This window comes from Jaculus jaculus, chromosome 17, assembly GCF_020740685.1.
Source record: "Jaculus jaculus isolate mJacJac1 chromosome 17, mJacJac1.mat.Y.cur, whole genome shotgun sequence".
Taxonomy (NCBI): Eukaryota; Metazoa; Chordata; class Mammalia; order Rodentia; family Dipodidae; genus Jaculus; species Jaculus jaculus.
Window position 1 is genome coordinate 10,994,426 of NC_059118.1, and position 25,167 is coordinate 11,019,592.

Sequence of the window (25,167 nt, forward strand, 5' to 3'; positions counted from 1 at the left end):
CATTTCTTTGCTAAAATTATTCATAAATGGAGCCGGGCGTGGTGGCACATGCCTTTAATCCCAGCACTCGGGAGGCAGAGGTAGGAGGACAGCCGTGAGTTTGAGGCCACCCTGAGACTACAGAGTGACTTCCAGGTCAGCCTGAGCTAGAGTGAGACCCTACTTTGAAAAACAAGAACAAAAAATTATTCATAAATGGAAAAATATTTTACTATACCTTCCATGTTGTTTGATGGGCAAAATACCCACAGACACACACACACACACACACACACACACACACACACACACACACACAGTGGTAGGGTGAACATAAAGTATCCCATATAGGCTCATGTGTTTGTGGTTAAGCCTTACTCTGTCCGCATCTAGTGGAGCCTTTGGGAAGTGGAGCCTTGCTGGAGGAGGTGTGTCAATGGGGACAGACTTTGAAGTTTATTAGCCCGGCTCCAAGCTCAGTATTTAGGCTTCAACTACCCACCTATGTGACAAGCTGTTGAAGGAGGATAGGAGAAAGCTAGTTTCCTTTAGACAGTTTTAGTTAGAAATTGAGGCCCAGAGAGAACCAGGAGATGTCACCCCACATGCCACCTTGCCCTGGCACAACAGTGGAACTCTCAGCAGAAATGGAACCCATGTCTGATTGAGGTTGCCCTACAGAGTTTCCTGAAGCCCATGGTCTATGCATGCTACCTGGATGGGCTGGCCGGGATGGGCTGGCTCTGGGATCCACCCTCCAAATCTACAAACCAGTCGGGTCTTCCCCTTGCCTGCGAAGGCTGCTGGCTTCTTCCTGTCACTGGCTCCCATCGCTCTGCTCTGTCTTCTCCTGCCTCTGCCTGTCTCCCTTCTTCACAGGGGCAAAGGGGAGTCTGGCATCCCCCTCACCCCGCCTGGCCGGGTGGGGGAGGGGAGGGCGTAATGCAGTTTCGTCCGGGAGAACTTCTCTGCTTGCCTCTGCTTTATACTTTGGAGCAACTTCTCACTTTGATTACATGCAGATTTCCTCTGGTCTCTGAATCTACCATGTGTGTATTTCCCTTACACACCAGATCTACCACTAATACGTGAGCCCTCTCACTTACTCCAGGCCTGCTACCTGTGTAATTTCCTTAAACTCGGGGTAGCCAGGAGTGTAACTCTCCTCTTTATTCATTTCTCCTCGGAATTTCTTGGTCTTGTCTTTGATATATTCCCTCCTATTCTTCCTGTGAGCCTCCCCATTTGCCCCCCTAACTTCCCTCCGTAGGAAAGCGCCCAACAGACACCACGTGCATTGCTTTGAAATCTCCTTACCAGACTCCTAAATTCTATCCTCCACGTGCTTGCAGCTTGATTCTAGTCTCTTCCCAGAGGCTTCTGCTCCTCTTACGTGAGCTTTCCACACGCCTGCAGCTTTAATCTCTCTTTAAAGGCCTCAGTTTCTCTTAAATCCCAAACTCCCTTTAAAAAAAAAAAACTCCACAATTTCAGATTTCCCTCTAAGTAAACTTAATAATTCATAGTCTATCCTTCTTCGGCCTGTCTTTATTGATTCTTTATTAAAGGTAGGACAGAATCCAAAACTTAGGAGCTCATAAATTCTGGGGCACCCCTCCTGAACCCCCAAATCCCTCATCAATGGGACGCCCAGCCTGTGCTCTGCCATGCCACGATGAAAATTTCATTGAGACGTCAAGCTGAAACGAGCCCTCCCTTCCCCATGTTGCTTCTGGTTTGCTGTTCTGTCCCAGCCACAAGAGGGTAACTGCTACTCAGAGACGAGTGTAGAAAAGTCTAATTTTTTAAATTTATTTATTTAGTTATTTGAGAGTGACAGACAGACACAGAGAGAAACAGGCAGGTAGAGAGAGGGAGAATGGGCGCGCCAGGGCCTCCAGCCACTGCAAACGAACTCCAGACGTGTGCGCCCCCTTGCGCATCTGGCTAACATGAGTCTTGGGGAGCCAAACCTCAAACCAGGGTCGTTAGGCTTCACAGGCAAGTGCTTAGCAACTAAGCCATCTCTCCAGCCCAGAAAAGTCTAATATTAAGGCCGGTGTGGTGGCACACGCCTTTAATCCCAGCACTCAGGGAGGCAGAGATAGGAGGACTGCTGTGAGTTCAAGGCCAGCTCGGGACAACAGAATGAGTTCCAGGTCAGCCTGGGCTAGAGCCAGACCCTACCTCAAAACAAACAAACAAACAAACAAAAAGATAGAAAGACTTCCTGAGAGTGACCCCAAGATCCTCCTCTGCCTCCAGGTGTGCACACATGCCCACACACCCTCACACACGTACAAAGGTGGCATCCTAAGCAGCCTCAGGAACACTGTTTGCCAGTCTACCGGGCAGGCTCTGGACTGCTGGGAGAGAATGAGGAAGAGACACAATGACTGTGGCCCTAATGACCACGGTGCCAAGGAAGCGTCCGTCCTGCCGTTAACGGAGGTCAAGGTTCTGCTCATCTTAAGGCAAACTTCATTTTTGTTTTTGTCCATTTTTTATTTATTTATTTGACAGCGACAGACACAGAGAGAAAGACAGATAGAGGGAGAGAGAGAGAATGGGCGCACCAGGGCTTCCAGCCTCTGCAAACGAACTCCAGACGCGTGCACCCCCTTGGGCATCTGGCTAACGTGGGACCTGGGGAACCGAGCCTCGAACCGGGGTTCTTAGGCTTCACAGACAAGCGCTTAACTGCTAAGCCATCTCTCCAGCCCCAAACTTCATTTTTAACACTTCCTTTTACCTCATTCCACTTCTGAGTAGCAACATCTTGTTCACAGTGTGAAATTTTCAGCAAGCACCTGTAACCACTGAGCCACCTACCCAGCCAACGATGTAAAATTTCTCGTTCCCAGATTAGAAGCCCCGATAGGCGCGAAGTTCCAAATTTTCTTTTGCTTCTTTTACTAACAGATTGAACAGGATTCTTGCAATGAATCAGAGAATATATAAAGGAAATCAAATTTCTCCTCACAGACTCTTCAAATTCTTCTTTTTCCCAGACATTAGCCAGCCTTTACCTCCCCTTCCCGCCAGTGATTCATCAAATACCAAGACTCTCAAATCTAGTTCCCTAGCCTACTTCCCACTCCCAGAACAAATTCCAGATGAGCTGGTAATTTAAACATAATCATCCAACTATGAACTCGCTAAAAGAAAAGAATGAATATGTTCACAGTTTTAGCCCAAGAGAAACCCTTACTAAACACAGAGCAAAAGCCAAAAATGAAAATCTTCATAAACTTCACCATAAAAAAAACTAAATGTTCCACTCAGGAAAAAAAAAAAAATTATTCAAACTCAAAGGCAGTGAGGTAGAGAGGCACCTACCTGTAAAACCCCAGTACTTGGAAGACTGAAAAAGAGGAGAGTTAGAAGTTCAAGGCCAGCCAAAGGACCCATGTTCAATTCCCAGGACCCACGTAAGTCAGATGCACAAGATGGCTCATGCATCTGGAGTTCATTTGCAGTGGCTGGAGGCCCTGGAATGCTCATTTTCTCTCTCTCTCTCTCTCAATCTCTCTCTCTCTTTCTCATATCTCTGCCTCTCTCTCAAATAAATAAATTTTTTTTTAATTTTTATTTATTTGAGAGAGAGAGAGAGAGAGATAAACAGGCAGGTAGAGAGAGGAAGAGACAGAGAGAGGGGGAGGGAGGAAGAGAATGGGCATGCCAGGGCCACCAGCTGCTGCAAACAAACTCCAGATGCATGTGCCGCACCCTTGTGTATCTGGCTTACGAGGGTCCTGGGTAATCAAACCTGAGTCCTTTGGCTTTGCAGACAAACACCTTAACTGCTAAAGCATCTCCCCAGCCTAAAAATAAAATTAAAAAAAAAAAAGAAAGGGAGAGACTTGAATATGTAAATGCTCTACTGGGAGAATATATCTAACAGTACAAATAACAGGCAAAACCCACACCAAAGAAAAATGGCCTTCATAAGTAAGGAGCAACTGCAAATGCAAACGGCAAAACGGAGCTGGAGAGATGGCTTAGCTGTTAAGGCACATGCCCACAAAGCCTAAGAACCCAGGTTCAATTCTCCAGGTCCCATGTAAGCCAGATGAACACAGTGGCGCATGCTTCTGGAATTGATTTGCAGTGGCTAGAAGCCCTGACATGCCCATTCTCTCTCTCTCCACCGCCCCCCACCGTCTCTAATAAATAAATAAATAAAAATAAATCTTAAAAAAAAAATGAACTCAAAAGAAAAACATTTGAGCCTGGAGTGGTGACGCACGCCTTTAATCCTAGCACTTGGGAGGCAGAGATAGGAGGATCACTGTGAGTTCAAGGCCACCCTGAGACTACCTAGTGAACTCCAGGTCAGCTTGAGCTACAGTGAGACCTTACCTCAAAAAAAAAAAAAAGTCTGAAGAAGTAAGACATCTCTATCACACCCTCCAAGGTTCAGGGACCATCGTGGAAGCAGTGATGGGAAGAACGTAAAAGGCAAAGGAAGGGGACCAATGTTGACAACACCATCTTCCAGACACAACACGGCCTTGATATTCATGAGCTCACAGTGATATGGGGGGGGGGGGGATTGATGGCATCAAAATAGAAGAGAGGCTATTTGGAAAGAAAGGATTCAGTGGAGGGGGGATTCAGGAGGGGGAAAGGGGAGGACTGTGATCACGCTATATTGTCTACATGTACATAAGCTGCCAATAAAAAGTTTTTAGGAAACTACTCATTTCCTTGTTGAACTGGTTCCACTTCATGAAAATAAGCAACAGGGCTTGAGGCTATAGCTCAGGGGTAGAATGCTGGTCTAGCGTGCGACAGGCCCTGGGTTTGAGCCCCAGCACTTCATAAACAGGGTATGGTGGGAAGGGGAAGAAAGAAACAATGTAAATATAATTACTGTGAAGAAATCATTTTAGGGGCTGGTCAGATGGCTCAGCAGTTAAGGCGCTTGCCTGAAAAACCTAAGAACACGAGTTCTATTCCCCAGTGCCCACATAAAACCAGATGCACAAGGTGGTGCATGCATCTGGAGTTTGTTTGCAGTGGCTACAGGCCCTGTTGCGCCCATTCGCTCTCTATCTGCCTCTTTTTCTCGCTCTCATAAATAAAATATCAAAAGAAAATTAGCCGGGCGTGGTGGCGCACGCCTTTAACACCAGCACTCAGGAGGCAGAGGCAGGAGGATCGCCGTGAGTTCAAGGCCACCCTGAGAATGCATAGTGAATTCCAGGTCAACCTGGGCTAGAGCGAGACCCTACTTTGGAAAAACAAAAAAATTCACCTCAGATTGTAGGTGGGGACAGAAGAACAAGGCGCACAGCCATGTGCTCACCTATAACCCAGCAGTTGGGAGGCTAAGGCAGGAGGATTTCTAAGAGTCTGAGGCCAGCTTGAGCTATGCAGTGAGTTTCCATCCTGCCTGGATCACAGCAGGAGAAACTGAGGGTCTAAGTCATCATCTCAAGGGGTCCTCAGCGAGAAGGCAAGCAGGTGAAAGTAAAGGGAATGTTAGAACTGTGAAGCGGGTAACTGGGACGTAGCCCAGCAGCCAACTGCTTGCCTAGTAAGGCCTTGGGTTCGATCCCCAGCCCTGCAATAAAAAGAAAATGAGCTTGAAGTACTAATCTTTCTAGCAGGTACCCCAAATACGGACAGAAATACAACAACCAGGTACAATAACCCAATCTGAATTAATCACAGAAGAGAGGAAGCCCTTGGAGCATTAATCTTAACCAACCTTTATTGTTCTAGATGAATGCGTTTGGCAGTGACCTCCTGAGTTTTGGGGATCAGACATACTATCCACAATAAACCATGAACATGCCCGCCTCCTTTCTCCCACGCAAGATCTCCCAAGATCTCCAGGGCAAAATAAATCATCCTTGGAAGCCGAATCCCCGGGGAACCTTTTCTACGCTCAGCACGCAGGGGCTCCGCAGCTGCAGCGTGCCTCGTCCATTTGCTTAAGGATCAGCGACAACGACCGGGCTGGAGCATCCATGTACCGGGACGCCCAGTCGCCCTGATGAACGTGTCCACTCGGCCTTCCACAGGCCCGCCCACAACTGCCCGCGCTGACCACGCACACACAGGCAGCGAGTGTCTGCAGGACAAGCCTCCACCTCCCGGCTTTGAACGTGGACGCTGGGGGACAAGCACGAACCCGATGCCGGTGGACACCGTTACCGGCAAGCTGGAGAGCCCGGGTGACGCCCAGGCCTCCCTCCCAGCCCGGGCTGCTTACCTTCGAACTCGCTTCCATGTGATGCTTGGCGCAGGCTCGCAGCTGAGTCACCCAGAACTGTCTCTCTTTTGCATCGGCAGCTGAAATAGAGAACAAATTGAGAGAGAGGCTTTGCGGTACCCTGACTTGTTTCTGCAGCCACCCGAGGGGGTCGGGGCCCTGGAGGGAGAGGCAGCAGACCGGGAAGGTAAATGTGGATGTGGGGGCGCGGGTTGGGGGGGAGGGCTCAGCGGGTAATGTACTTGCTGGAGTGCCTGGCTTTGGATCCCCAGGTCCCACATAAAGGCCCAAAGCTTCTATAATCCTCGTGCCCTCTACTGTGAGAAAGGAGGCAAAAACCGGGAAAGTGGAGAACTTCCTGAAAGCTGGTAGACTGGCCAACACAGCAATGAACTGTAAGGAGAGAGCCTGCCTCAAATGAGACAGAAAGCTAAGTAAGATAGACCCCATGTGTTGATTTAGGACCTCCACGTGAATAGTCTCTCTCTCTCTCACACACACACACACACCCCAAAAATATTTTGGACTGGCTTAGCAGTCAAAAGCACTTGCTTACAAAGCTGGGCAGCCCAGGTTCAATACCTCAATGCCCACATTACGCCAGATGCACAAAATGGTACATGTACCTGGAGTTTGTTTGCAATGGCAGGAGGCCCTACCATACTCATTTCCTCCCTTATCCTCTCTCTCTCCTTGAAAATAATTTTTTTTAAATTAACTATTCGGAACCAGGCGTGGTAGCACAGCCCTGTAGCCCCAGCACTCGGGAGTTCTAGGCCAGTTTAGACCAGCTAGATGGCCATATATCAATTTCTAGGCCAGCCTAGCAGGACTTCATAGTGAGATTCTTATTTATTGTTTATTTTTAAAAGGGGGGGTGCTGGAGAGATGGCTTAGAAGTTAATGCACTTGCCTGCAAAGCCTAAGGACCCAGGTTTGATTCTCCAGATCCCACATAAGCCAGATGCACAAGGGTGAGGCAAGCGCAAGGCTGCACATGCCCACTAGGTGGCGCAAGCGTCTGGGATTTGATGGCAATGGCTGAGGCCCTGGCCCACCAATTCTCTCTGTCTCTGCCTCTCTCTCTCTCTCTCTCTCAAATAAAAAAAAAATTAAATTAAATTAAAATTAAAAAGGGCTAGGAACTGAAGATATGGCTCAGGTGGTTAACAGTGCTTGCTTGCAAAGCCTGATGGCCTACGTTCAATTCCCCATTACCCACAAAAGCAGATGCGCAAAGTGGCCCATGCACCTGGAGTTCGCTTGCAGGGGCCCCTGGCATGCTCGCTCTCTTCTCTCTCATAGTAAAAAGATAAAATATCTTCTTTCTTAAAAGGGCTGACAAGATTGCTTAGTGGTTAAAGACAACTGCCCGGAAAGCCTGGCAACCTGGGTTCAATGCCCCATTGCCCATATAAAACCAGAAAGCCAGATGCACAGTGACATATAAATCCGGAGCTCATTGGCAGCAGTAAGAGGCCTTGGTATGCACCCATTCTCACTCACTCTCCCCCTCCCTGCCTCTCTCATAAATAAATAAAATAGATTTTTTTTTTAAAGGAAAGGGACAAGTCAGACATGGTGGTGCACACCTTCAATCCCAGCACTAAGGAAGCAGAAGGATCATTGTGAGTTCAAGGCCAGCAGGTCAACCTGGGCTACAGCAAAACCCTACCTCAAAAAAAAAAAAAAAAAAATATATATATATATATATATATATATATTTATATATATATTTATATATATATTATATATATATATTTTATATATATATATTTATATATATATATTATATATATATATATATATATATATTTTTTTTTTTTTTTTTGGTTTTTCGAGGTAGGGTCTCACTGTAGCCCAAGCTGACCTGGAATTCACTATGGAGTCTCAGGGTGGCCTCGAACTCAAGGCAATCCTCCCACCTCTGCCTCCCGAGTGCTGGGATTAAAGGCATGCGCCACCATGCCCGGCTATATATTTTTTTTAATAAAGAAAGAGGGATGGAGAGATGGCTTCGTGGGTAAGTGCTTGCCTGTGAAGCCTAAGGACCCAGTTCAAATAAATAAATTTTTAAAAGTAACCAAAATAAATTTAAAAAAAAAAAGAAAGAAAGAAGTTAAGATGTCAATCATAAGGCCACTGTCTTCATCTACACTTATTCCTCAAACGATGACTACACAATTATTATTAAGGCACATGGCCACACAACAAGTTTCACTACTATCTAAATTGTCAATAGAACCATAATTAACAACGTAAATACTATAATAAAATTAATCACATAAATATTAACTATGCAAAAAATATGCCCATGGAAATTATAGTGGTTTACAAAAATGAATTTAAAAGCCATTTGAACAACCCAGCTGCAGCTTGAACTTCCATATGAAGAAATCCAGAGTCAGAAAATGTGGGGGGGGCTGGAGAGATGGCTCAGTGGTTAAGCGCTTGCCTGTGAAGCCTAAGGATCCCAGTTCGAGGCTCGGTTCCCCAGGTCCCACATTAGCCAGATGCACAAGGGGGCGCACGCGTCTGGAGTTCGTTTGCAGTGGCTGGAGGGCCTGGCGCGCCCATGCTGTCTGTCTGTCTGTCTATCTGTCTCTCTCTCTCTCTATCTGCCTCTTTCTCTCTGTCTCTGTCACTGTCAAATAAATAAATAAAATGAACAACAACAAAAAAAAAAAAAAAAGAAAATGGGTGGGGCATGGTGTCACACATCTGTCATCCCCGTACCCAGGAGGCAAAGGACTGCTGTGACTTCAAAGCCCACTTGGGCTACACAGTGAGTTCCAGGCCAGCCTGGGCTATCATGTGAGCCCCTATGGAGGGAAGAAGACAGGAACAGAAGAAGAGACAGAAAGAAGGAAGGAAGCTGGGGGAGGGAGGGAAAAAAGGAGAAAGAAAGGAGAAAATGGGGAGTTCCTTGGCTTGGTCTGGTTGGGGACTTTTTAAATCCCCAAGTAATTTGCCTGTCAGGAGACCTGCTGCATATACATGATAAACACAGCATTAAGACCTGGGGAAGGTAACTTCCAAAGACAGAGGAAGAGTCTGGACGCGGTGGCACACACCTTCAATCCCAGCACTCGGGAGGCAGACATAGGAGGATCACCGTGAGTTCGAGGCCACCCTGAGACTACATAGTGAATTCCAGGTCAGCCTGCGCTAGAGCGAGACCCTACCTAGAAAAACAAAACAAAACAAAGACAGAGAAAGCACCAATCCAAAGTTTCTCTATCAAAAACATTTGTAGCCAGGCACAGTGGCTCATGTCAGTATGTGGGAGGCTGAGGTAAGAACATTGCCATGAGTTCAAGGTCAGCCTGGGCTAGAATGAAACCCTCAAAAAAAGAAAAAGGAATTGCCAAAGCCATGCATCTCACGACACCGTGAACCAACACCACTGGTTGCAAGAAAATGAAATAACAGTGAGCAAACTCCTAATGGAACGGACCGTGACAAGGCCATAAACATGCAGAATCCCAGCCTGCCTTTCTTACAGTGGATAAGTTTCAGCTAAATTTAGCACTTGTGACGATTTCATGCAGATAATAAAGCTTTTATGTTTGCTATTAAAATTGCCCTTTATAAAAACTAGACTTTAATAATCCACAGAATATTAACACTTCCGCGACAGAACGAGGTGGCTGTTGAGCTGGGGTTCTCTTTTGTGTGCCTTTGTGTAATCTTATAAACCACGGGCAGGGACGGGCATTACGTTTCTCCCCTGCCATTGTGTCTGCTCAGACAATTTATTAAGCAATAAACAGCAAAGCGAAACCAAGGGGCAGATAAATCCAGCCAGCTGCAGCGCCCGTGCCATGAATCTCCAGAGAGAACGCGCATCTCACCACGGTCCCCCCAAAACAAAAAAATCATTCTTCGTCAACTGTGGGCACTTTTATTACACAGGCTTTTCGAGTGTTTTATAGGTTCTGAAATAGAGTTTTTATCTAGATAGAACAGAGAGATTGACTTATACCATCTCTGGGGGCAGTAAAGTTTGAGGACAGAGCCAAGTGAAAATTGGGCTGAGAAGTGGGGACTCTAGGGACTTTGGGTGGTTTCATGGCTATTACCTGTCCCAGTACATGACACGTAAGAAGATGTCATCTTCAGTACTTTGCTTTTATTTAGGCAAAGAAAAAAACATGTAAGCCAGATGCACAAGGTGGCACATGTGTCCAGAGTTCATTTGCAGAGGCTGAAGGTCCTGGCACATCCATTCTCTCTCTCCCCCTCTCTCTCTCATAAAATTAAAAATAAAAATAAAGTGAGCTGGAGAGGAGGCTCAGCAGTTAAGGTGTTTATTGGCAAAGCCAAAGGACCCAAGTTCAATTCCCCAGTACCAACATAAAGCCAGATGCACAAGGTGCACATGCATCTGGAGTCCATTTGCAGTGGCTGGAGGCCCTGGTGTGCCCATTCTCTTTCTCTCTCTCTCTCTCTCTCTCTCTCTCTCTCCCTCTCTCTCTCCCTCCCTCCCTAAAATAAATAAAAGAAAAAATAAAGTGGAGGGGGCTGGAGAGATGTCTCAGTGGTTAAATGTACTTGCTCGCTGTCTGCTGGCCAAGATTCATTTCCCAGCATTCATGTAAAAGTCAAGCGATGCATGCATTTGGATTGGGTTTGCAGTACTAAGAGGCCCTGGTATGCATTCCCTCTCTCTCTCTCTCTCTCTCTCTCTCTCTCTCTCTCTCTCTCTCTCTCACTCTTTTTCCCTCTCTCTCTCCCTACCCTCTCTCACTCTTGCAAATAAATAAATAAAAATAATTTTAGGGCTGGAGAGATGGCTTAGCAGTTAAGGCCCATGTTTGACTCTCCAGGTCCCACATAAGCCAGACACACAGTGATGCAAGCACACAGGTCACACATGCACACAAGGGGGTGCACACATCTGGAGTTAAATTGCAGGGGCTGGAGGCTCTGGCACACCAATTCTCTCTCTCTCTCTCTCTCTCTATCTCTCATAAGCGCACACACACACACACATAAAGCAAAAGAAAACACAAAAAGGCCAGTCTATTGGGCTTACTTCAAAAATTTTTTTTCATAATTTTAAAAATAAAGTGGGGGGCTGGAGAGATGGCTTAGTGGTTAAGGCGCATGCCTGTGAAGCCTAAAGACCCAGGTTCAATTCTCCAGGTCCCACATAAGCCAGATGCACATGGTGGCGCATGCATTTGGAGTTCATTTGCAGTGGCTAGAGACCCTGGCATACCCATTCTCTCTCTCTCTCCCCACCCCCCTCTCTCTCACAAATAAATAAAATTAAATTTTTTAAAAATAAAATAAAACAAAATGGGGTTGGAGTGGTTCAAGGAGCTTGATTGCAAGGCCTGAGTTTGATTCCACAGTACCCACATGAAGCCAGGTGCACAGAGTGGTGCCTACATCTGGAGTTCATTTGCAGTGGCAGGAGGCTGTTCACCCATTCTTCCCCCCAGTCCCCCGGCCCTCTCTGAAATAAATAAATAAAATATTTTTTTATAATAAAATGTTTTTTAAAAAGTAAGGTGGAGGGCTGGAAAGATGGCTTAGTGATTAAGGTGCTTGCCTGCAGAGCCAAAACACCCAGGTTCAATTCCCTAGGACCCACAGAAGCCAGATGCACAAGGTGGTACATACATCTGGAGTTCATTTGCAGTAGCTAGAGGCCCTGGAGTACCCATTCTTTCTCTCTTTCTGACTCTTTCTCTCTTAAAATAAATTAATTAAATTAATAAATATATTTTTAAAATAAGGTGGAGAACGAGAAAGGAAGACACCTGATATTAAACTCTGGCCTACAAGTGCACGTGCACACGCACACATACATGCACACAGAGAAGGCAGAATTATCAACCACCTTTACAACCTAAGACCTCTCAGCTTTCTTCAGTACTTCATATTTAACCTTAACGCGTGTACATGTGTGCACGCATGTGCGACAGGTAATCTTTGTCAACGTGACTGCATCTATAGACACACCTCTAGCCACGTCTTTGAGGGTGTCTTCAGAGGCTCACTTGAGGAGGAGGGACCTTCCCTTAGTACAGGCAGCACCATCGCAGGAGCCCGGGTCTGGACTGAGCAAAACGCCAGCTGAGCAGCAGCGGTCGCGGCTCTCTGCTTCCTGACCGTGGACACTGTGTGACCCGCCTCCTCCCAGTGCGACTCCCGTGGCCCTTCCTTCCTTAAGCTGCTTTTCGTTTTCCTTTGTTTTCTTTCGTTTCGATTCATTCGTCCTGGTGTGTGTAACAGGTGGCGCGTGTGTGCATGTGGTGTATGTGTACGTGTGCCCCACGGGCACGTGTGTGGAGGGAGACATGGGGTAGACTCCCCTATCGCTCTTCCACCTTATTTCCCTGACACTGAACCTGGAGGTCCCTGGTTCTCAGCAAGGCTGTCTGACCTGAGCCCCAACAATCCACCTGCCCCCGCCCTGCTCGGCACTGGGGTCACAGGCATGCGCAATCATGCGCAATCTTACGGGGGCGCTGGGGATTGAACACGGGCCCTCATGCTTGCATAGCAAGCTCTCCTGCACACTGAGCCATTTCCGCAGGATCCCTTAAGTAGCTTTGATCAGATATTTTGTCACAGCAATGAGAAAAGACACACACACGCTGTGTGTTCCTGCACACACACGTGCACTTGGATTTTTGTTTGTTTGGCTGTTTTATTGGAAGAACACTGACAGAATGCAGCCAGGTCAGAATCTTGGCAGAATGTTCCAGTAATCAAATCACCCTGCGACAATCAGGTCTGGCACTTCTGTGCAAGGGAGGTGCCCTGAGGGTGAGCTCTGGCCTCCCTCTACAGCAAGTAGATTCCAGAAGACATGGCTTTCAGGGACACAGGGAGGGAGAGGAAGAGCCCCAAGACAAGCGGGGACAGCTGGCATCGCAGTGAGCTCCCCACAGCAACTGAGCTAATCAGACTTGAAGAGAGGGCCCTTGACCAACAGAAGTTTCTAGAGAAACTTTGGAGGGAAGCATCAGGACCTTTAAAAATTTGATTTGGGCTGGAGAGATGGCTTAGCGGTTAAGCGCTTGCCTGTGAAGCCTAAGGACCCTGGTTCGAGGCTCGGTTCCCCAGGTCCCACGTTAGCCAGATGTACAAGGGGGCGCACGCGTCTGGAGTTCGTTTGCAGAGGCTGGAAGCCCTGGCGCGCCCATCCTCTCTCTCCCTCTATCTGTCTTTCTCCCTGTGTCTGTCACTCTCAAATAAATAAATAAAAAGTGAACAAAAAAATATTTAAAAATTTGATTTGCTCTTACAACACAGCTCCCATGGGACAATGGAGTGATGATTCGTGTAATAAGTTGTGTGTGTGTGCGCGCACACACACACACACACACACACACACACCTGTACTGAGTGGATACTATAATCTTCCAGGCTTGGCTAGCTCTACAATGGCTCCCTTTCCTGTGTCTTTAATTCCTTGGTAAATTAAAATAAGAAACTCCAGGCTGGAGAAGATGGCTTAGCAGTTAAGGCATTTGCTCACAAAGCTAAAGGACTTCGATTTGATTCCCCGGGACCCACATAAGCCAGATGCACAAGGTGGTACATGCACCTGGAGTTCATTTGCAGTGGCTGGAGGCCCTGATGTGCCCATTCTCTCTCTTTCTCTCTCCCTCTTTCTCTCTCCCTCTTAAATAAATAAATAATTATTAAAAAGAAAAATAAGAAATTCTTAAGGTCAGCTGCACCTCCCTACCCGGGAGTTAAAAGGAGCAGAGATTGTCCACACAGGCCTCCAAACCCAGAAAAATGTTAAATGTGACTTTAAAAAAAAAATCACGGGCTGGAGAGATGGCTTAGCGGTTAAGTGCTTGCCTGTGAAGCCTAAGGACCCCAGTTCAAGGCTCAGCTCCCCAGGACCCATGTTAGCCAGATGCACAAGGGGGTGCACACGTCTGGAGTTCGTTTGCAGTGGCTGGAGGCCCTGGCTCGCCCATTCTCTCTGTGTCTCTCTCTCTCTGCCTCTTTCTCACTGTGTATGTTGCTCTCAAATAAATAAATAAATAAAAATAAACAAAAAAAAATTTTTTAAATCACAAGCAGGGTTTGGTGATGCATGCTTTTAATCCCAGCACTGGGGAGGCAGAGGGAAGAGGATCACTGTGAGCTAAAGGCCAGCCTGCCACTACAAATAAATTCTATGTCAGCCTGAGCTAGTGAGACCCTAAAACGTCGAGAAAAGAAAATCACAAAACAGGCTGGGGTGATGACTCAGCATGATTGGTCAGCATGAGGACCTGAGTTTGATCCCCAGGACTCTTATGAACAGTCCACGGGTTGTGGCGTGTGCTTGTGACCCCACGGCTGGGGAGGAGGAGACACACAGGCACCCAGTGCTCACTAGGCAGCCAATGTAGCCTAATCAGAGCACCCCAGGCTAGTGAGAGAGCCTGTCTCACAAAAGATAGATGTTTGGGGCTGGAGAGATGGCTTAGCGGTTCAAGTGTCTGCCTGCAAAGCCAAAGGATCCCGGTTCGATTCTCCAGAACCCACGTTAGTCAGCTGCACAAGGGGGCGCATGCATCTGGAATTCGTTTGCAGTGGCTGGATGCCCTGGTGCGCCCATTCTCAATCACTGTCTCTCTCTCTCTCTCTCTCTCTCTCTCTCTCTGCCTCTTTCTCTCTCTCAAATAAATAAATAAATAAATACATTTAAAAAAAGATAGATGGATGCTGCTGTTACACATATGCCCTGGTACACAGTTGTCAAAGCAAAATAGTAAGATACGTCAATTAAAACCCTAAATTACTGGGCTGGAGGGATGGCTTAGTGGCTAAGGCTCTTGCCTGCAAAGCCAAAGGACCCAGGTTCAATTCCCCAGGACCCACATTATCCAGATGCACAAGGGGGCACATGCATCTGGCGTTCATTTGCAGTAGCTGGAGGCCCTGGCATGCCCATTCATTCTCTCTCTCTCTCCCTCTTTCTCTGACAAATAAATAAAAATATAATATTGGCCGGGTGTGGTGGCGCATGCCTTTAATTCCAGCACCTGGGAGGCAGAGGTAGGAGCATCACCGTGAGTTCGAGGCCACCTTGAGACTACATAGTGAATTCCAGGTCAGCCTGGACCAGAGTGAGACCCTACCTAGAAAAGCCAAAAAAAAAAAAAAAAAAAGGGTAGCTGGGCACTATGACACATGAGTTTAATCCCAGGACCAGGAGGCTGAAAAGGATCTTTGTGAAATCAAAGCTAGCCTAGGTCTATAGAGCTCCAGGTAAGCCTGGGCTAGATTAGAATGAGACACTACCTCAAAGATAGATCAAGCTCCTGAGGAACGACGCTGAGGTTGTCCTCTGGCCCACACACACACACTCACAAACCCAGACAGTGACCAGGACAGCACCTCTAAGCAGCAACGAAACCCACTGACAAAGTGCTCCTGATGCCAACGTACCTCTCAGCTTGTACATCTCCCCATTGGCAGAATACACCATGAGCATGTGGGGAGCCTCGTCGCTCAGGGACACGATGGCTCCAGATAAAGACAGGACTCCTCGGGGCTTCTGGTGTTTGCTTTGCTCATTCACAAAATACTGCAGGAGGCCAGCTTCGAAATCCAGCACAAAGTACCTGGAAGGACAGAAAGCACGTCGCGTCACTCCTCTCTCCGGCCCGCCCCAGGCAACCCAGCAGAAGGAAAAAGAAAAGAAATCAGTCCTGAAGGCGGCACTGACACGTAATTCACAAAGCCAGAGAGACCCAAGCTCCTGCCAGGACCCCCGTAGAAGTTACCCAAAGGAGAAGAGTGCTCAGATTCTGGGACCAGAATGGACCTTAGAGGGGGGCCACTGTGGGCCAGAGCCAAGTCCTGTTGGGATGAAACCCAGGCCCCACTGTTTCCCCCTGGAGCCTGGTGAGGACACATTGACCTCAGGTTAGCATTGACTCAGCAAGCCTGGTGACAGGGGATCTCAACGCACTCTTCCTGACCCTGCGGGGACAGCTGGAAATCAGTGTGCCTCCAAGATTTGGCTAGCAGTAGCAAGCTTCCTGCCAGGGTTGGGAGTGTAGCTCAATGATAAAACACTTGCCTAGCACGCACAAGGCCCTAGGTTCGATCCCCAAAATCATAGGTGCACATGCGCGCGCGCACACACACACACACACACACACACGTGCACGCATGCACATAGCATCCTGCCAGCACCCTGTGTACCCTGAGAGTGGAAGCACCTTGTCTTGTTTTTTGTTTTCCGAGGTAGGGTCTCACTCTAGCTCAGGCTGACCTGAAATTCACTATGGAGTCTCGGGCTGGCCTCGAACTCATAGTGATCCTCCTACCTCTGCCTCCTAGGTGCTGGGGATTAAAGGCGTGCGCCACCACAACCGGTCAGAAGCACCTTTTGACATCATCTCTTAGGGAACTAGAAGAGTTTTCACGGTCAAGTAGACACACGCAGTAGGCCCTTCCTACAGCCTTTTCACACACAAAAGGGCCAAGGACATCTGTTGTCTGGATGTGAAATGTTCCCCCCATAGGTTCATGAGTTTGAACACCGGCTCCCCAGCTGATGGAGCTGTTTGGGAAGGGTGCGGAATCTGTAGGAGGTGGGGCTGTTCTTGGAGGAAATGGGTCACTGTGGCATGGGCCTTGGGGTTTTATAGCCCAGCCCCACTTCCTGTCCACACTCACTTTCCTGATGATTGGTTCACCAAGCCTTCGCTGCCATGGTTCCTGAGTCTCCTCCAAACATAAACCAGAATAAACCGTCTTGCCAGGCATTTGGTCACAGCAGCCAGGAAAGTAACTAATACAACATCCAAGGTCAAAGAAAGGGTACTGCGCTTTAATCCCAGCAATCGGGAGGCAGAGGTAGGAGGATCACTGTGAGTTAGATGCCACCCTGAGATTACACAGTGAAATCCAGGTCAGCCTGGGCTAGACCCTACCTTGAAAAAATAAAATAAAAAATAAAAAAAGAAAAAGAAAAAGAAAAGGGAACCACAAATTGCCCACAACACACATCTCTGTTTGGGAGTACCTGGCTGTCATGGTTTGAATCAGATATCCCCCAAAATCTCATACATTCTGAAAGCTTGGTCTGCAGCTGATGGCCATTTGGGAGGTGGAGCCTTTCTGGAGGAGGTGTGTTGTTGGGGGCGGGCTTATGGGTATTGTATCCAGTTCCCCCTTACCAGAGCTCCACCTGCTGTGGCAGTGGGGATGTCCAGCCTCTGCTCATACCACGCTTCCCCCCTGCCCTCATGAAGCTTCCCCTCAAGACTGTAAGCCAAAATAAACACTTTACTCCCATCAGCTGCTTGTGGTCGGGTGCTTTGTCCTAACAATAAGAGGTAACTACCACACTGCCTAATTGAGCTGTCGCCTAGGAAATAGTCAAGACAGCTTTCCTTCCTCAGAATGGAAATATCTTCAAGTGGGACTCAAATTTCTCCTGGGTCATAAAGATCCTCGTGTTTTCTATTCCACCCATGCTTGCACACTGGTGTTTTCTCTCTCCCTCCTTATTCACCATGTTGCCTACTGCCACAGGGCCTTGGCACATGCTACTGTTCCCCGCTGACCAGAGTAATTCCTCCATGCACAGCCCACAAATTTTGATGGTGCACACAAAGGGACACCCGTCCATATATAGCCTTCAAAACTTGTCCTGCATGCCCGCAACGTTCTTCCCTCTGCCTAGAACATAGCCCACAGTTTCCTATGCACATAGCAAGGGACCGGAACAAGAAGTAAGCTCACAGAGACTGAAGGGTATCTTAGATGTTGGCGAGTGTGAGCTGAAGTTCCCTGGAACAGCCACATGTGTGCATGCGCACACACACACACATGCACACACACGTTGAAGATTCTGCAGACTGACTGATTCAAACTTCCTGATTGTGCAGACTTGGAATGTTGACAATCAGAGCCAAAATGATCTTGGGCCATCTTTAAAGCCATTTATCACTGATGTCTGTATCTGACCTAACATCCCTCCGTCTATCAGGTAGAACATTTGGAAGGTGTTCTTAGCAGCCCTGTAACTTCCATCAACCCAAAAGCCAAGAATGTTACCAGACAGCATCCGAAACCTGTAGCAAAGTTTTCCCCATTCTACTGGGGCCCGTCTGCCTGGGTCCCCACCCATGTACTTGGCAAATGCGCTGCCACCTTTTTGTTCAGTGACTGTCCAAGTTTATGTAAGCACTTTACTGCTGGACTATGTCATTCAGGGCCACCTGAGTCTGCATTATTTGTCCACATTCACTCAGATTTGGGCTCAGAATGAACTAGCTTGTGGGGGCTGGGGAGATGGCTGGGACAGTAAAGCACTTGTCATGCCAATGTGAAGACCTAAGTTTGGGCCGCCAGCACCCACATAAATGCAGGTGGGCATGGTGGCCCACCTGTAACGCCAACACTTGGGAGGCAGAGACAGGGCATCCAGGACAAGCCAGCAAGGTAGACTAGCTGAACTGGTGAGCTCTGGGTTCAAGTGAGGGACTCTGTCTCAACAAATAAGGTGGAGCGCAATTAACCTCTGATATCAACCTCCGGCTTTCACGTGTCAAGCACACATACCACGTGCACACGCATACACATGCATACGTATGCACACCACATACCCCAAAATAAAAACTAATAGTCAATGAAAGTATAAATAAAACATATTTAGGGCTGGAGAGATGGCTTAGCAGTCAAGGCACTTGTTGGGCTCTGAAAGGCCCGGGCGTGAGGCCTGGTGGGACTTCCTGAGTCTAGCTAAAGTTTGGCGACCTGTCTCTGGCCAGCTATGACTCAGCAAGACACCTAATGGCTTCTGGCCTGCTACTTCCGTGCAGGAGTTGGAATTATCATTTCAATAGTCACAGTTTACTATTGGCCCTTACCTCTCCCCCATCCTAGAATCCCCGCCTTCATTCTCAACATTCTATAGGCAACTGCCTGTAACAATAAAGCGAGTTCCTGCTTCGACAAGACTCCCACCTCAGTGTGGTTTTTCTCGGTGACTAGGAGAGGTTCTGAGTCGTCTGACGTTCACCCTCTTCCTCAACCCCTTGGAAGGAACCAGCGGGCCTGGTCCCTCCTCAGCACTACCTACCCACCGGGGAGGAGCCCAACAGGCACTTGCCAGCTAAGCTGAAGGACACAGGTTCGATTCCCCCGTACCCACGTAAAGCCAGATGCACATGGTGGTGCATGTGTCTGGAGTTCATTTGCAATGGCTAGGGGCCCTGGAATATTCTCTCTCTCTCTCACTAATAAATAAGTAAAATAATAATAATAAATTAAATTTAAAACAAAACATATTTAGCTGCGCATGGCGGCACATACCTGTAACCTGGCACTTGAAAAGTTGAGACAGGAGGATTGCTGCAAGTTTGAGGCTAGCCTGGGTTGCACAGTGAGGTCTAGGTCAGCATGGGATACAGGAAGACCTTGTCTTAGAAAGCAGAGGGAGGCGATGGGGAAGAGAAGGAAGAGAGGAGAAGCCACAACTTCCAGAAAGTTTGAGAAGCCTTGGTCTAGGAACACAAGGTCCTAGCCGAGAACACAGACAAAATTTTCCCAGCTGGCCTTCAGGGAGGACATGGCCATTTGTGCCCCACCCAGCAGAGCACCGCGTCAACTAAAGTAACGCCGGTCCCTTAAAAGCTCACCCACGCACACAGAGACACACGTGCGCCGGGACGGAGGCAACTTACAGGCCAGAGCCTGGCACCCTCAACGGGCGTGACACACAAGACTGCAGGAGCCACCTAGGTCCCCAAATCACTCCACCCGGATGACAACGACCTGCTGGAGAGCACCCACAGAACACAGAAGGCACCCTGACTGAGAAACTTCCCGAAGGTCCCTGGGACTCAGGTGCGTCCCAGCAGCCAGTCTGATATCACCACATGCACACATATTTCTAAAAATTAATTAATTGAGGGCTGGAGAGATGGCTTAGCGGTTAAGGCATTTGCCTGCAAAGCCAAAGGACGCTGGTTCAATTCCCCAGGACACACGTAAGCCAGATGCACAAGGTGGCGTACACATCTGGAGTTAAGTTACAGTGGCTGAAAGCCCTGGTGTGTCCATTCTCTCTCTCTCTCTCTCTCTTTCCCTCTCTCAAATAGATTAAAAAATGAAATATTTTTTTAAAAAATTAATTGATTGATTGCAAGCAGAGAGAGAGAATGGGCACACCAGGGCCTCTAGCCACGGCAAGCAAACTCCAGATGCATGCACCACTTCATGCATCTGGCTTTATGTGGGTTCTGGGGAATCTAACCTGGATCATTAGGCTTTGCAGGTAAGTGCTTTAATCACTGAGCCATCTCTCCAAACTTCATCATGTCCAGTTTGAAATGTCCTCCCACTCCTGACCACAGAGCAAAGCCGAAACACCCTCAAGGGGAGAACAGGGTGCTGCCTGACTGAACAGCAGTCAACCTGAGTGCTGACCTCAGCTTCTCTCTAACAGGAAGTGTTTGGATTGACCCACACTGAATGTCACTCCGACCGCACCACAGAATCCGGGTATTGACAATGGCCCTGACAGGTGGGTGACAGGAGGAGCAGCGGCAGAAGTCTGGCAATCAGGGGTCCCCCCCCCCACTAGAAGATGGAAGCCCCACCTTCCCACTTGGGACAAGGAGGAAAGGAAGGGGGTACGTTTCCAAGAAAGAGGCAGAAGCCATTGCTCGCCATTCTCTGCATCCACCTTCCTCTCTGTCACTGCCTGGAGACAAGGCTGGACCGTGAGGCCCCCACGGCTCCCCACCCGGCGCCAAACACCCCGCAGCTGCTTGGCTGGCTCCAAAGAGTGGAGAATATCATTCCAAATCCGCCCAAAGGAAGGACTGAATGCTGTTTCCTCTCCTCAGCAAGAATAGAAGTCGGGGCTAGGAAAATTGCTTAGTGGTTAAGGCATCTGCCTGTGAAGCCTCGGGATCCAGGTTCAATTCCCCAGGACCCACTGAAGCCAGATGCTCAAGGGGGTGCATGCGTCTGGAGTTCATTTGCAGTGGCTAGAGGCCCTGGCGCACCCATTCTCTCTCTCTCTTTCTCTCTCTCTATCTATCTATATACCTCTTCCTCTCTCTCTCTCAAATAAATAATAAAATATTTTTTAAAAAAGAATGGAAGTTGGTGCCACATTGGACACTGTATACCACATTGAACCTGAGGACACAATTTTTTTTTCACATTAGCTGTTTAAACTGACATCTTGATTCTAACTTTCTGCCTAAGGTGGAAAACGCAAACCTTGCTCTAGCTTCCTAAGAAAGTTTGGGGTTTTGTTTTTGTTTTCAATAAATTGGTTTATTTGCAAGCAAAGAGAGGGAGTGAGAAGAGAGAGACAAAGAATGGGCATGGTAGAATAGCCTTTCACCGCTGCAAAAGAACCCCAGAAGTATGCACCACTTTGTGCACCTGGTTCTACATGGGTACTGGGGAGTCAAACAGGCTTTGCAAGCACTGGGCCAAGATTTTGTTGTTTTTTGAGAAAAGCCTCACGTAGCCCACACTGTCCTCAAACTCACTATGTAGCTGAGGACAACTTTGAACTCTTGATCTTCCTGCCTCTACCTCCTTAGTGCCCCATGGGATGGGAGGGGTGCATCACTGTGCTTGGTTTGTTTGGTCCTGGGGAGTGAACCCAGGTCCTCATGCTTGCTGAGCTAGCACACCACTGACGGAGCTACATTCCCCAACGCTCTAAGGCAGCTTAAACGCAAATGCACCCGTTTGAATACTCCGCACTGGAGAAGGAAGTCAGTACTAGACTCCTTTGCAAGCTGGCTGTGGTGGCTCACTCCTGCAACTCAAGGGGAATGCTATGAGTCTGGGCCAGCCTGGAATACACAGTGAGTTCCAGGCCAGCCTGAGCTACAGTGTGAGACTCTGTCTGGAAAATAAATAAATAGTTGGGTGTGATGAGCATGTCTATAAACTTAGCACTTTGGAGGTGGAATTAAGAGGACCAGGGGTTCAATGTCACTCTGTCAAAATAAGATATATATTTTTAAAAAGGGGGGGAGGGGCTGGAGAGATGGCGTAGCGGTTAACCGCTTGCCTGTGAAGCCTAAAGACCCCGGTTCGAGGCTCGGTTCCCCAGATCCCACGTTAGCCAGATGCACAAGGGGGCGCACGCGTCTGGAATTCGTTTGCAGGGGCTGGAAGCCCTGGCACGCCCATTCTCTCTCTCTACCTCTACCTGTCTTTCTCTCTGTGTCTGTCGCTCTCAAATAAATAAATAAAATTTTTTAAAAAAATTTAAAAATGGGGGGAGGGAGGGAGGGAAGGATGGACAAAAGGAAGGAAATAGCATACTCATAATAAAACTCCTTAAGAACTTGGACTGGAAAGATGGCTTAGTGTGAAAGGCACTTGCCTGCAAAGCCAAAAAATCCAGGTTTGATTCCCCAGGACCAACATAAGCCAGATGCACAAATTGGTGCATGCATCTGGAGATCATTTGCAGCAGCTAGAGGCCCTGGCACAACCATACTCTCCCTCCCTCTCTCCCTCTCTTTCTCTCTCATGAATAAACACACAAATAAATAAATAATATATTTTTTTTAAAAAACTTGGGCCAGAGAGATGGCTTAGTGGTTAAGGCGCTTGCCTACAAAGCCTAACAACCGAAGTTCGATTTCCCAGTACCCATGTAAGCCAGATGCACATGGTAGCACATGCATATGGAGTTTGTCTGCAGTGGGCTAGAGGCCCTTACATACCCATATTCATTCTTTCTCTAATAAATAGATTTTTTTAAAAAATCTTTATCATACTTAATAGGTTGATATTGTATATATGTAAGTACAATGATTGTAATGGGGAGGTAATATGATGGAGAATGGAATTTCAAAGGGGAAAGTGTGGGGGCTGGAGAGATGGCTTAGCGGTTAAGCGCTTGCCTGTGAAGCCTAAGGACCCCGGTTCGAGGCTCGGTTCCCCAGGTCCCACGTTAGCCAGATGCACAAGGGGGCGCATGCGTCTGGAGTTCGTTTGCAGAGGCTGGAAGCCCTGGCGCGCCCATTCACTCTCTCTTCCTCTATCTGTCTTTCTCTCTGTGTCTGTCGCTCTCAAATAAATAAATTTAAAAAAAAAAATTTAAAAAAAGGGGGGGAAAGTGTAGGGGTGGGGAGGGAGGGAATTACCATGGGATATTTTTTTATAACCATGGAAAATGTTAATAAAAATTTTAAAATTAAAAAAATAATAAATAAATAAATAAATAAATAAATAAATAAATAAAAGAAAAAAATCTTTATCATATGTGGCAAGAAGGAAGGGATGGACAGGATTCACCGTATGATCTCAACACACTAAAGATGGCACTCTGTCAACACGGCCTTGGAAAGTTAAGTCAGCTGAAGTCACCGATAGGTGAGAGCTGTCCAAACAGCATTAAGAAGAACAGTTCCTGTTTGTCACCGCCCCTGGGAGGAAAGAAATTAAATTTTGCTTCCCACCGGGTCACAGCTTTGCCTGCCCTGCTGTTTAGAGCCTGCAGTTATATCTGAAAGACACCGTTTTCACCTTAAGTAGGAAGGTTCATCATAATTTTGGATTAGGCATCATTTAGGCAAATGAAATTGCAAGATAACAATCCTAAAATAGTCTTCAAGGTTGTCCCTTCTAGAGAAATGATTAAGAAAACAATCTAACCTCTAGAATCTGGGGTGGGTGGCGTGTGTGTGTGTCATTAGTATATTTGAGCCATAATGTACAGTTTATTGTGTAGATGAACTTGTGTGCAAAGAGCATTTTCTAGCTTCTTTTTTAGGGTGTGTGTATGTGGGGGAACAGGTGTGTGCTATGCCATGTGTATGAATGTCAAAGGATAACCTCAGAGTATCATACCTCCCCTCCCAAGTTGTTTGAGATAGAGCCTCTCCCTCCCCCCGCCTCTCTCTCTCTCCCTCTCTCTCTCTCTCTCTCTCTCTCTCTCTCTCTCTCTCTCTCCCATCACTGTAAACTCCAGACTAGCTGGTTTGCAAGCTCTGGGATTCTCCTGGCTCTGGCCCCCAAGCTGCGGGCTCCTTGAGTTACTTATATCTGGGTTTACATGGGTTCTGGGGATCCAAACTCTTTTAGGCACTAAGGCATCGGCCCAGCCCAAGCATTTTCTTTGCTATATTACCTTTAAAAGAATGTGATGGGTGGCTCAGCAGTTAAAGGTGCTTGCTTGCAGAGCTTGAAGGCCTTGGTTCAGACCCCCAGTACCCACATAAAACCAGGTGCATTAAGTGGCAATGCATCCAGAGTTTGCGTGTAGTGGCATCCATCCTCTCTCTCTCATAAATAAATAAGATATTTTTTAAAAGCCAGCGTGGTGGCGCATGCCTTTAATCCCAGAACTCGTGAGGCAGAGGATCACCATGAGTTCGAGGCCACCCTGAGACTACATAGTGAATTCCAGGTAGGCCTGGGCCAGAGTGAGACCCTACTTCGAAAAACCAAAAAAAAAGAAAAGAAAAAAAAAAAAAGAAATGTGTGTGTGTGTGTGTATGTATGTATATATTATATACATTTTTTAAGTAAAAACAGGGAACTGGAGAGATGGCTTAGCAGTTAAGGGGCTTGCCTGCAAAACCAAAGGACCCAAGTTCAATTCCCCAGGACCCATGTAAACCAGACACATAAGGGGGCGCATGCATCCGAAGTTCGTTTGCAGCAGCTGGAGGCCCCGGCACATCCATTCTCTCTCTCTCTCTAACTGCTTATTTCTCACTCTCTCCAATAAATAAATAAAAATATTTTTAAAAGCCATAATGGGGGCTGGAAAGATGACTTGGTGGTTAAGGCACATGCCTGTGAAGCCTAAGAACCCCGGTTCGATTCTCCAGGTCCCAAGTAAGATGGATACACATGGTGCCGCATGCGTCTGGAGTTCGTTTGCAGTGACTAGACGCCCTGGCCTGCCATTCTCACTCTTTCTCTCTCTCCTTCTCTGTCTCTAATAAATAAATACAAACAACCTCTTTTATTTAAAAAAAAAGCCA

The 25,167-nt window shown here is 47.4% G+C and overlaps 1 protein-coding gene across 1 annotated transcript in view; it reads right to left on the reverse strand.

Annotated features, from left to right (window-relative positions):
* Positions 1-25,167, reverse strand: part of Osbpl10 (oxysterol binding protein like 10) — a 323,158-nt gene that overhangs the window by 204,296 nt on the left and 93,695 nt on the right. The window contains 2 exon segments of the mRNA XM_045136894.1: positions 6,203-6,282; positions 15,617-15,792. Of these exon segments, the coding sequence (XP_044992829.1) occupies positions 6,203-6,282; positions 15,617-15,792 (256 nt within the window).